General features: G+C 41.4%; 1 protein-coding gene across 1 annotated transcript in view; it reads left to right on the top strand.

Moving 5' to 3' along the window:
* LOC108974095 overlaps positions 1–12,078 on the top strand; it is a gene marked incomplete at its 3' end in the record, with an annotated part of 76,905 nt that overhangs the window by 55,445 nt on the left and 9,382 nt on the right. The window contains exons 12-13 of the mRNA XM_018941728.1: positions 6,381–6,655; positions 11,799–12,071. Of these exons, the coding sequence (XP_018797273.1) occupies positions 6,381–6,655; positions 11,799–12,071 (548 nt within the window). The remainder of the gene's footprint in view (positions 1–6,380; positions 6,656–11,798; positions 12,072–12,078) is intronic.

Raw genomic sequence — 12,078 nt, forward strand, 5'->3', positions numbered from 1 at the left:
GGTGCGTTCCAAAGTAAACAGGACGGTTTGAATTGAGAGCCCCCTGGTAGCGCCATCTATATGTCGACTGGTGAGTTAGGATCTGCTATTTTTATCGCTTGACATTTTATCGATTGGAAGTGAAGTTATTGCGTTTTACATTCTGTAAAAAAAGTATTCGGAATTTATAAATGAAACGAAAATTTTTCAATCAACATCCAAATTTATTTTATCGCCTTCAAAGTAACATCAATTTGAAGCGATGCCCTTCAACTCTCGCGTCGAATTTGTTTTGATGTCTTCAATTGAGTCGAAGCGTGTTTCTCGAAGTGGATATTTCAGTGTGAAGAAAGGTAAAAGCCACTTGGAGCTAAATCAGGGAGATTCGGCACTTGCTAAATGATATTTTTCGAGTCTTTGGCCAAAATTTAACTCAAATACGGTAAAAAAATGTGTAAAATTCAACAAATACTACAGAGGTCGACTGACATAAACAGCTGCTGTAAACACATTGGTTGACAGATCGCGCTCATTTTTGGCATCATAATTAAGGACTGTTATACCAACCCAAACAAAATAAATTTACAAGTCTTCCATATAAGCGGGAGATGAGAGGGGGAAATGAAGAATTCCCGATACTTTCCTGACAGAATGTAAGTGTTAGTATGTTTATGTTATCGGTGCGAAAATTTCTAACAAAGAGCCAACATTAAAGTTTGTTTTAAAATTGGTAAAACTTTTACCGAAACATTTCAATTGATGAAAAAAGTTTATGGCGATGTTTTCCTATCCCTTAGCGAAGTGTACGAGTGGTTTCAATGTTTTCAAAATGGCCGTAAGGACATAAATGACGATCAACATGTGGGCCAATAAAATTCCGTGATCACCGGAAATTCCATCGAAACTGTGCGTGAATTCATCAAAAATCAGCCGAAATCATCATTGAAATTCATGCAAAAGGAATTAAAAATCTTCAAAACATCGATTTATCGCATTCTGACCGATCATTTGGGCTTACGAAAGGTGTGTGTACGCTTTGTTCTGCACAAATTGACTGACGACCAAAAATTGCTCAGAATCCAACATTAGTAGTACAACAATGTGACCGATTATTTGACCAAAAATCACATTTTAACCATTAACCACTCCTCGTATTCACCTGATATGGCACCGTGCGACTTCTTCCATTTCGGAAAAATGCATTTGCCCACCAAAGGAAAGCATTATGCAGACGTAGAGACCATTCAAAGGGCTTGCACCGGCATTCTGGTGGCCATACCGGCCAACGATCTAAAACATCCATTCAACTTGCTTTTGGACCGTGCAAAAAGCTGTATTGAAACAGAAATGACTATTTTGAATAAAAAACAATTTACTTTGCCGAAAAAACCATTTGTTCTGATTTTTTTTTTAAGTCCTGTTTACTTTGGAATGCGCCTTGTATTACTCGGTTCAACTTCAAAATTTAGAAAAAAGTGAGAAGAAGAGAATATAATCGTAATAAACTAAAATGAATCCGAGTTGATTTAACCAGGCTGATGTAGTTTGTCTCTCTTTTGATTGAAAAAAAAAAAAACCTCATGGACCGAACTTTTATCTGCGAATCGCAATGTAATCGTTCCTTCTCTGAACCGGATGGTTGCTGAGTCACTTATAACAACGTCAGCGGGAAGTGGTCGTGCTCGAATCGCGGTCATCCGGAGGCCAATTCAGGATTAACTATCAGGAAGGTTTTGATATGTCTTTGGCAGAATTGGCACAGAATTATTTGCTCCTCTACTCCAAACTCATAATTAGTACCTGTACTCCCAGCATTTAGACTGGTTTGGGCCAAAAGATGAAAAATTGTATTTCATGAGGTCACACACATATATATAGGAACTCGCCAGAAGCTCCGGGTGCTCAGTTGAATTAATCATATGAAATCGATATTCAGAATGAACAGTATTCCCAAATAAATATATATCGCTCCCTTGTTGCTTTCAACCTTTCGAGTTTTTAAGTAATCGCCAATAGCTGCAAATCTTTTCAAATACCCAACAGTCCACAAGCCAGTCTAAGCCACTAGTTGCACCATTAAATATTATTAGCTAACGGTTGCCGAATATATTTACCGAAAAACAAACAAACATTAAAACAAAAGCTTTAAACAAGCAATGTAATTGACAAAATGCAAACAACAATAACAACAACAACACGGCAAGCAAATGCATCGTTTAAACACCGCAAATGTTGAGTAGTGAACAAATATGGAAATATGCCAAATTGAATAAAGCGATAAACATAAAATGTACATTAATGCTTTGCCTTCCGTCACACTCATACAGAGACGCTCGCACACTCTCCCCCACACACACACATATGTTCATATGTGCTGTGCGTTAATTAGATTGTTTCAGTTGTCGATTGCAATTTACTCATGCAAGTTAAGCTATTTTAGTATTACTATTTGCGTTCAGTTCGATTACGAGCGGTTTTTTGTTAGACCATAATATATTTTGTTAGACCATTTAATAAGTTTAATTTTTATAGCCCTGTAAGATGTTAGTTTGGGTTTAATTGCATTGTTCAACTAACGGTCGTTCGCAATATCTAAAATCCCATAGAGTTATGTTTATACTTSAAATGAATCGGGATGCGGCGGCTGTCTTTTCGTACGTCTGTTTGTTTTTCCGTCTGTCGGACCGTTCAATTTTCAGTTCGACCGTTGTTTGCTTATCCATCTGACCGTMCAGTTTTCAGYCCGYCCTTCTGTCCSACCGACYATTTGTCCGTCCGTCCTAAATCTCCGATTGTCAGTCCGTCGRTCCGCCAAACACTACATTTRTTCGTCTCTTTGATCGTTCATTTGTCCATCCGTCTGTTTGTTCGTCTGTTSGACCGCCCGTTTGTCTATCCGTCTGTTTGTCCATCTATTCGACCGCCCCTTTGTCCGTCCGATCGTTTGTCTGTGTGTCTRACCTTCCARTTTTCAGTCCACCCTTCTGTCCAACCGACCATTTGTCCGTCCGCTTGTTTGTCCGTCGGTCCGTCCGACCCTCCCCTCGTTCAATTGTCCTGCCGTCCGTTTGTCAGTCCGACCGACCATTTATCCGACCGTCCGTTTGTCCTTCCGTCCGATTGTTTGTCAGTGTGGCCCTTCCCRAATGGTTGAAATCGGTCATTTCAAGTCTTCGAATCWACGAAAATAYCGTTCAATTTGGGAGATCTAATTAAATKTCGACTCCAAGTTCGCCATTAACTGGAAGGGAGTCGGTGAAGCTCTTGGTGGCTCCACATGTGCTATGTCGTCGGTGTAATCAAGGAATGAGCTGCTGATATTCTTATGGGGCGGTTCTGCTTCAATCAGATGACTGAAAGAATACGGAGTGCACTACACCTCGTTAGTCGAAGAAAAGTCTGAATATAACCTTGATTTTTGATCAGATTTGACGTGATTTTTTTGGCTTCCGTTCACTTCTGCCACGATATTAGGGCGATGGATCGTCTGTTTTGGGGTCATAAACATAGATCTAAGATTCATCGCCAGCAATAAAACGTTTCGTGGCATTCTGGTAGTCGGAAAGCATTCTTTCGCAGACGTTAACGCAACGCTGTATTACGAAAAAATTGAGTGATTTTGGAACCAAACGTGCGTTCATTTTTCTTAGGTCCAAATGATCTTTGAAAGAGGTTTTCACTATTTCTTCCCATATTCCGTGGATTCCAGTAAGATCTCTGACTGGTAATCGTCGAATCTCTAACACTAGTTCCTTTGCTTTATTGACGTGTTGATTACCGTCCTGGACGTGGTTTGTAGGCAACGCGTTCCTCTTTAACCGCGTTCGAACTGAACTCTTCCTTASTTGCCTCGGTTGCATTTGCTTGCTTGTTCTATTGCCTAACTAACCGAATGTCTGACGCCTGAACGCCTGAACGCTTGAATGCATTTCCAACTGCAGCGCTCTGGCTGTACTTGCATGTGTATTGATGTCTCTATTCATGAGTACGAATAATGTAATGCATTGGTAAATATTATTCAATATTTTAGTTAATAATAGCTCATTTTTTCACAAGCGCCACGCCTCGGGTTAATCGAATTCAATGGGACCGCAATAAAATCAAATGCTTTAACATTTCGATTTACGATTTGTCAATTGACATTTGCAATTAGCACTACACACGCATAATTGCTTTACATATGTATGTATGTATGTAGGTATGTATGTATGGCCGTTACATAAGTATGCCCACCTGCTGCAGTTGCATTTAAATAATTACACACGCTCGCGATTTTTGTAATTTAATAAAACCAATAATGCAAATATTTTATTTGTGGACATTTTAAAATTCCATGCAAAACACACACGTGTTGAATAATTACCATGTTATTGTTTTTGTTTTTGTGCTTTACACGAAATAATTCAATAATTTCCAATTATTGTTGTTAATTTACGGTTATAGCGGAAAGCAGTTATTTATGCATCAAATCCTGCATAAAATGTTAACAATTATAACGGCGAAAAATAAAAATAAATTAAATAAATTTGAATAATATAGAATACAATAACTGTGGTAAATATGCTAATGCCGTTATTTTAATTTGATTTCACCGAGTTTTGTTAACCCTTTGAGGCGCTTATTAAATTGTGGCGCTATTTGGTTTTGCTTGTCTAATTAGTCTAGTAGATACATTATTATAATAGCAGATAAACACTCGTTCTTCCTTTCGCTGTTTGGCGCCAATTAGAGATTCAAAGTGTAACCAGGTCCTGCTCCGCCTGGTCTTTCCTCTCCAACTCCCGGTGGGTACTGCGTCGAAGACTTTCAACTCCGTAGCCGCTGTCTCTTTATTTCGCCGAACTAGTTCATTGTTCCATCGATTGAGGTGCTCGCCGTTGCCAATACGCAAAGGACGATAAATCTTCCGCAGAACCTTCCTCGTAACGACAACTCATCAAATGTCGTCATCGTCCATGTCTCTGCACCAAAAAGCAGGACGTGGATGACACGTGAGTTGTAGAGTTTGGTCCTTGTTCGTCGATAGAGGACTTTATTTCTCAATTGCCTACTCAGTCCGAAGTAGCACCTGTTGACAAGAGTTATTCTGCGTTAGATTTCGAGGCTGRCATTGTTGCCGGTGTTAATGCTGGTTCTAAGATTACCGAAATTATCGAKGATTCGAAGTTATGACTGTCGAGTGTGTTTATTTGATGACAGCAGATATTTCGTTTAACGACATGATGATATTAATATCATCGGCATGCGCCAGCARCTCTRCACTCTTATAAAAGATTGTATCYTMTCGATGAAGCTCTGAAGCTCGAATTATTTTCTCCAGCAGTAGATTGAAGAAATCGCACGATAAGGAGTCTCCTTGTCTGAAACCTCGGAGAGTGCCAATTATGTTAGAGCTGGAGCCAAGTGTTGAAGTGCACGCAAGGACTTGGGAGTGGCCAGCAGTGATTCTGTTACATACGGCTCAAGCAGGTCACGACTTCCCGTCAAGTAGCCAAAAGCATCCATTTGAAGGGGAGATAAAGTGAGAAGGCGAAACATCTCCTTCGCTGGGTTTGAATCTCGCCACGTAAAAGACTATCAATGAAAAAAATAAACCAAATTAGCACTATAATAATAGGCCAATTGAAGAGTCTGCGGGCTAGCGTAGTAAAACTCGTTTTACCTAATTCAACATACGTAGCACCCTTCTAAGGTTATATGCTGATTATAGCGTTATATCCAACTTTACCAATTTTGTAGAACGATTTGTACTTTGCTTTAAAATAAGCCTCATTTTCCGCGATRACTTTTTCATTCGACGTAAATTTCTTCCCAGAGAGCGTTCTTTTTAGATAGATTTAGAGAAGAGGACATAATTGATCTGGATAATACGGTGCATGCGGAAGCCAAATTCGAAGACCAGTTCATTGAGTTTTGCCATCGTTTTCACTGACTGGTGACTGCAGTTTCTTTGTGAAACAGCACTTTTTTTCTTCAAATACTATCAGTTTTCGGCGATTTCGTCCTTCAAGGCCAAGCTTAGCGAAAGCAAGCTATCAAGGGCATACGAGACCACCGACCCACTCCCATTTTACCGATTGCGATTCTAGGGTTTCTTGCTAGCYCATCAGCTTTATAGTTTCCTGCGATTCCGCTGTAATCTCGCACCCATGCCAGTGCTATCACAAAGACACTTGATGCTATTGATAATGAAAAATCATTCGTTTCAATTTCAGTGTGAGTTTTCTCAACAACACAAAAGGCTTGCTTGCTAAGTGCTCAAGAGTCATAAATACTCGTACTCTTTGCTAGAAGTCTTTTGAATAATATATTCTCCAGTTGCCCCTTTCCACTTAACTATATTGCAATTATTTCTGAATAAATATTCATCTACTTTCTCCTTACTTTYCTTTTACTTCCAGGTTACATGTTGGCTTCCACGTTAACCGCTGATCAACCGGAACGCTCGCTGCAATTACAATTGGAACAACTGTTGGTGCATGTCATGAAGATACTCAACATCTACTATCATTTGATTACGCAACAAAAGCCCCAACTATTTGTGAAAGTGCAGAAAAGCGATCTGTTCGCCAATGCGAAGGAATTGGCGCTGGTGCAGAGCGTCGGATATTTCGGCAGCGATTACATTTATATAAAACTTTACAACATTTTAAGAAGTGCTAATGACAGCTACAAGGTAAGCGTAATTGCGTCGCATGCAACACGGACACACACACACACACACACACACAGATAGAGACAGACAATACCAAAAAGAGTGAAGAGAATAAGAATACAATTTGTATTCGGTGCGTCTGTTATTTTGCTGATATTCCGACAACTGGCTGTCTGTGTATGTGTGTGATATTGTATGTATGGATATAATGTTGGTATGTATGTGTCGCTGTATACGGGTATGTAAAGCTATATGTGTGTATGTGAGCTTGTATATTCACGTACCATGAGAGCTTCTCTTCAAATCCCCACTGTTTTCTGCGAGTTGCGAGTCCAGATGCATTTGCCGCGCATATTTAAATAATGTGTGTTTGTGTGTGTGTGTGTGTGCCTACAGATGCTCATTTATACTCACTTATATTGTATGTATGTGTTCGTAGTTGCCCATATCCCTCAGTTTGGTCGGCCAGCTTTAGTTGCTGGTTGACGCGCATTAGTGAGTTCACTCTTGAACATTACGTAAATTGTAAAAGTTCCTCGTGGCTTCTTGCTATGTTGGCTGGCGCTCCTTGTTCTCGTGTTTGCTGCGTAAACTTGTCTGACCCCCGTCAGTTTGTTTCGGTCTTTCGCGAATTTAAATTTCGATTGTGGACTAAAAGCGACTTTATCTGCAGCTACACATTTAATGTGTGAAACTGTGATTATTTGTATGTGCGTGTGTGTGCGTGTATGAATGTGTGTTTGTATAGTCATGTTTGTAGTAAATGTGCTCTCTGTTTGGGTATRTAAATACTATCCCGTGGGACTTTTTGGGTATTGCTTACAGCCACATGCAGTTGGCTATGTTCCGCAATTACTTACGAGGGCTGTTGAATATATTACTGGGCTGAGTTAAAGTAAGGTTAAGTTAAAAGTYGGATCCAAAAACGGATCCTAGTTGGACTGCTGAGAATGTCRGTTTATTCTGATACCTAGATATTAATAAGCGTTGTTGGAAAARACAAAAATCGAAATAGGTCTTTGAGGCCGTCAAAAATTTGTTGAATCAGCTGATATCAATTTCGGTTCATTCGTAAGCTTTGACGATGATATGACTTCCGAGATATTTCAACCTCAATCTTGCAAAACCTGGACAAYGGAGGAGAAAGTGAGTGGAWGTTTTCACTTTGCCTTGCTCCATACAACTTTGGGTGTTACCGACAACCTTTTCAGCCTTACCGCATTCACGCCTATTGGGCACTATCCAATGCGAACTTTCGCGATTGCTGCAAGAGGAACCTTACTGAAAGCAAATTTGAGCTGTAGGGCGGCTGCGGGCCTTGGTTAGAAAGCTGTTCACAAGAAAGGMRGGGKGATCTGGGGCGTCACAGCACAGATTTTGATAAATCTATCATCAGTGCTTGWCGAAGTCGCAGGTCTCCCAGCACGGTTTTAATCAGCGACCACTTTCYGGGCCTCCAAAAAGGACTGGTGCCASCGAAAYATRTCACTTTTTGCTAAAGCAACATCTRWGTAAGCCTTCTTGATCATATCAAACGTTTCTGTMGCARATTTACCGAGTTTCACACWGAAGTTAATCGCGTACCCCTGCTCTAAGTAGCGCTGCATTTTCGGYTTGCACCAYTTACARAAACACGTAGCGCGAAARTGTTTGTCCAGACTCACCAGCTTTTCGGAGACAACCGACCAGCCGCTCGTTTAGTAGCTGGGATTTCGCTCTACSGAATCCAGTTGGTGCGCGCACGCTCCAAAGCACAGTCGCGRCGGAAGAAAAGCKKTGCCATTACTTTCCGAACATACCCTGTAGTTCAGCGAATTAAGAGAGACGCGGCGAATGAATGAAAACACTGCAGCTCTGAGAGAAGTCGACGCAGCACCCGCCGGGAAGCAGAGGAAGATCTCTACTGCGTTGGAAAGATCAGGTAGAGAAGGAGCAGCGAAAGGAAAGAATAATGATATSGCTTTTCGTTAATTCTTATGTAGACTTATACTCAGCTTCTCTGCTCCAAGTAATTAGGGTTCTAGTAGATAACTGAAGACGTTGAAACCTATAACTTATATATATATTATAAAAAGTATACGAACTCATTAACCCATCGGGCTACCCGCGTAACTGCTTTTGTTGTTGTTCCATTGTGCAACCGCACGAATGCCGAATATGTAGTGTGCGAGATTTTGTGGCTTTCGCGTGGGTTGCGCGGATTTTTAGTATCTGATACTTGCGGTTTAAAAAGTTGCAAACTAGCAGAAATCATAAAAACAACCAAGCCAGCTATGGGGAGAGAAGCAACGCGACTCCAAAGTGCGCGCGCCAAGTGAAGCGGAGTGAAACATATGCATGATACACACATACAGACATAGACAGACACATATGCGCTCGCTTTGATACTTGCAAAGTGGTAATTTGTGCAGCATTTAAAGTTACAATGGGTGTAACGACTGCCAAAATAGCTAACTCCAACTGACGTTCGCACTGACTGAGTGCCTCAGCCGTTCCATTTGTCTGGTTGCAGTTTCGTTTTAAAGCTTTTGTGGTAATGTAATTTGTGTGACGGTTTATTTCTGGTTTACGCCTGGACGTGTTGCCCAAGCATGATCCGGATAGCAGTACAGATACGCTTAAGGGTTTCGAGCATAAAACTAAGAGAATGCACCGAGCAGCGACGTCATCACGCTGGAAATGGTGCATAAAAGTGCCAAAGGGCGGGTGGGAGCTCCCAGGCGTGAAAGATGTATGCTCTTTTATTAATAGATCAGTGTGTTTGTGCGTTGTGTGCCGATCGAGTTTTTGTGGCGCTCTAAAACTGGGAACAAGAGTGTAGATTTATAACTTGCAAATGCTGTTAGTTCATCGRAATGAGGTGATATTAGTACAGCAAACTCCAGTAAATAGAAGATTTACATGGGGTGAAAGGTTTTATCTTGAAAATAGAAGTGTGGCTAAAAAAAATTTCAATTCTCTGCTTCTTCGACTACGTCCCTGAAAGCTTTGATCACTGCGTCTCAGAGTTTACTGTTAAAGAGAAAGCTCTTCTCACATACCAACGAGGCATATGAGGATTGAAATYGATAAAAAAGTGGCAAGGTAAAATTTTTCCAGATGGTTCGAAACTTAGTGGGAAAATTTGAGAGGAATCTCTTTGAGCCCGGGCACTAGGCGCTCACAGTTTGTTAAGGAGTATCTGTCTGCCCTATCAATCTACTCTACTCAGACTTGTCTGATTGCCTGATCAAGGTGGGATCGCTGTGAACTGCGTTCAACTTTTCATAATCTTAGGTTGAAATCTGCAGCCAGTCTCTATCTTCGGCGAATTTTACGAATAAGCCGTTATTGATTTCAGCCGGCTTAACAAATTTAATGGCAGGTTAAAAGCACTTTGTCAACTTTTGATAGTCTTTTTGATTAATGTTAGAGACTATTCAGGTAACAATGGATCTGCGTTCTCAGCTGTTTAAGTGGGACTCTTTTTGGCTCGACTTTTTAAGCTACTCTAACCGATCTAAAATAAGGTTGGCTCAAATAATGGCCTTCRACGACTTTCATGGGGAAGAAATCATTAAGTGAACTTCTGATTGCACTGAGGTGTTAACGATATGTATATGTTTCAATTCTCTCGGAAAGTTGTTGTTGTTATAAAGTATACCAAATACCCGTAAAGATGCTAAGGAGTCGATAAGTTGTCGTCGATGTCATCTAACGCTAGRACCAGGAAACGTGTTGTTTTGACAGGGTTGGACCAAAGGGAGAAGAATGTCAAATGAGTAGAGTTAGCAGGGCATGCAAAGAGGTGGCAGTGTTATGCGGGGACTTATTGTACGTTAGACATATATTTGGTATGTCAGGGACTGTTCTGGATAAGTATGAGTTTAACCTGCTACTGAAACTGCGCAAGTATCACTCTCGTCTCTCGAGCTCTTCGTCTGCAATAGATGATGGGTTGACTCTAAGTACGCCATTCACTGAGAGAGAAAGTCGATGAAGATGGTGAATGGCGGTCAGTGCCTGCCCGAAGTTAGTTGCGTTCGAAGTCTGGTCGGCGTATTGTTTGATGTCGTCGATGTAGTGAGGAAATAATGATCCTAGGATCCGCCCAGGTGACTGCAGGAATGATTTCCGCAAAAGCTCCCCAGCAGGAACAGCATGGAGAGGAGTTCATTATGCTCCTTAACTGGAAGCATATCGGCCTCACTAAGCAGGTGTCCGATGGAAGACATCAAGGAGCATTCTGCGTAGTCTGAAGTGCATTGTTCTGACAAGTTTGGAGCTTCCTCGTCTGCGTTTCACAGCATCCAGGCGACCATATTGGTGCGGCGTAGTTAAGGACCGGCCAGCCGTTTGCCTTGTATGTTGCTAACAACGTTTCTTTGTCCTTTTGCCATGTGCTGCCGGCTAGAGACTTGAGACTTTTGTTGCGGCTCTGTATTTTGGCGATAATCGCACAGACTGTCGAAAGTAACACCAAAAATTTTAGTGTTACTTTTAGTGTAATTCGTCCAGTTGGTGAACAAAGTCGCTGTGGACTTAGTGGGGGAAAGTGTTAAGTTCGGTGCAGCGAGGAAGCGAGAACAATCGGAGAGATAGCCGTTTACTTTTGAGCACATGTCATCGATTCTATAGTGCGACGTCAATATCGTGCTATTAACCGTGTGCGAGGTGATAGAAATTCCCTCTGATGGTTGCTGGAGTGTCGACATGCAAAAGTTTATTAACGACGGGGAGAGGACATCACCCTGCGGCACAACTAGTTTAATTCTTCACAGTTTTGGGKTTTTACCTCGAAATAGTACGGATGCTTGACGACCGTTCASATAGTTCATAGAACAACTCTTCAGTTCTGGAGGGAGCGTAGATTTTGTCCCCAAGTAGTGTTGTGTGATTGTCTGTGTCGAAGGCTTTTGGCAGGGTATAATTTCCATTTTGGCTTTAAGGTTTAAATTAAGAAGAAGTTTTGAATCTGAGAATCTTCCGGGACATAAAATATATTCGTAGTTAATTGCACTTAATTCCACGCGTTAGTTTTAAGAAAATTTCTCCAGACTTTGCTTAATACACAAACACCAACACACATACRCGTACATTTCAAAYCACTTGTACCCACACATATGTATACTGCGAAACACTGTTGTAACGTCTATTTCTCTATTCTCTTCCGTCGCCTATCCAGATTACGATAAATCAAGAATCCGGCAGGTTATTAATTTCGCTACTCCGGACGTGCCTCAACACTTTGGGCTTGTGCATTGAATTGCGCGCACACACCGCACCAACACCAACACCCGCCGGCACGCCCACCGGCCATACGCCCAGCCATGGACGACAGCGCGGCCAYAGCCCCGGCAGCAGTGGCGCGGACACGACGTCCAACACTGGAACTGGAGCTGCTACGGCAGTCTTCCCCACCAACGCCACTCTAAAATTAATTGAAGAAATTCTCCAGTATTTGA

This window comes from Bactrocera latifrons, unplaced genomic scaffold (assembly GCF_001853355.1).
Source record: "Bactrocera latifrons isolate USDA-ARS-PBARC rearing strain unplaced genomic scaffold, ASM185335v1 scaffold_53, whole genome shotgun sequence".
NCBI lineage: Eukaryota > Metazoa > Arthropoda > Insecta > Diptera > Tephritidae > Bactrocera > Bactrocera latifrons.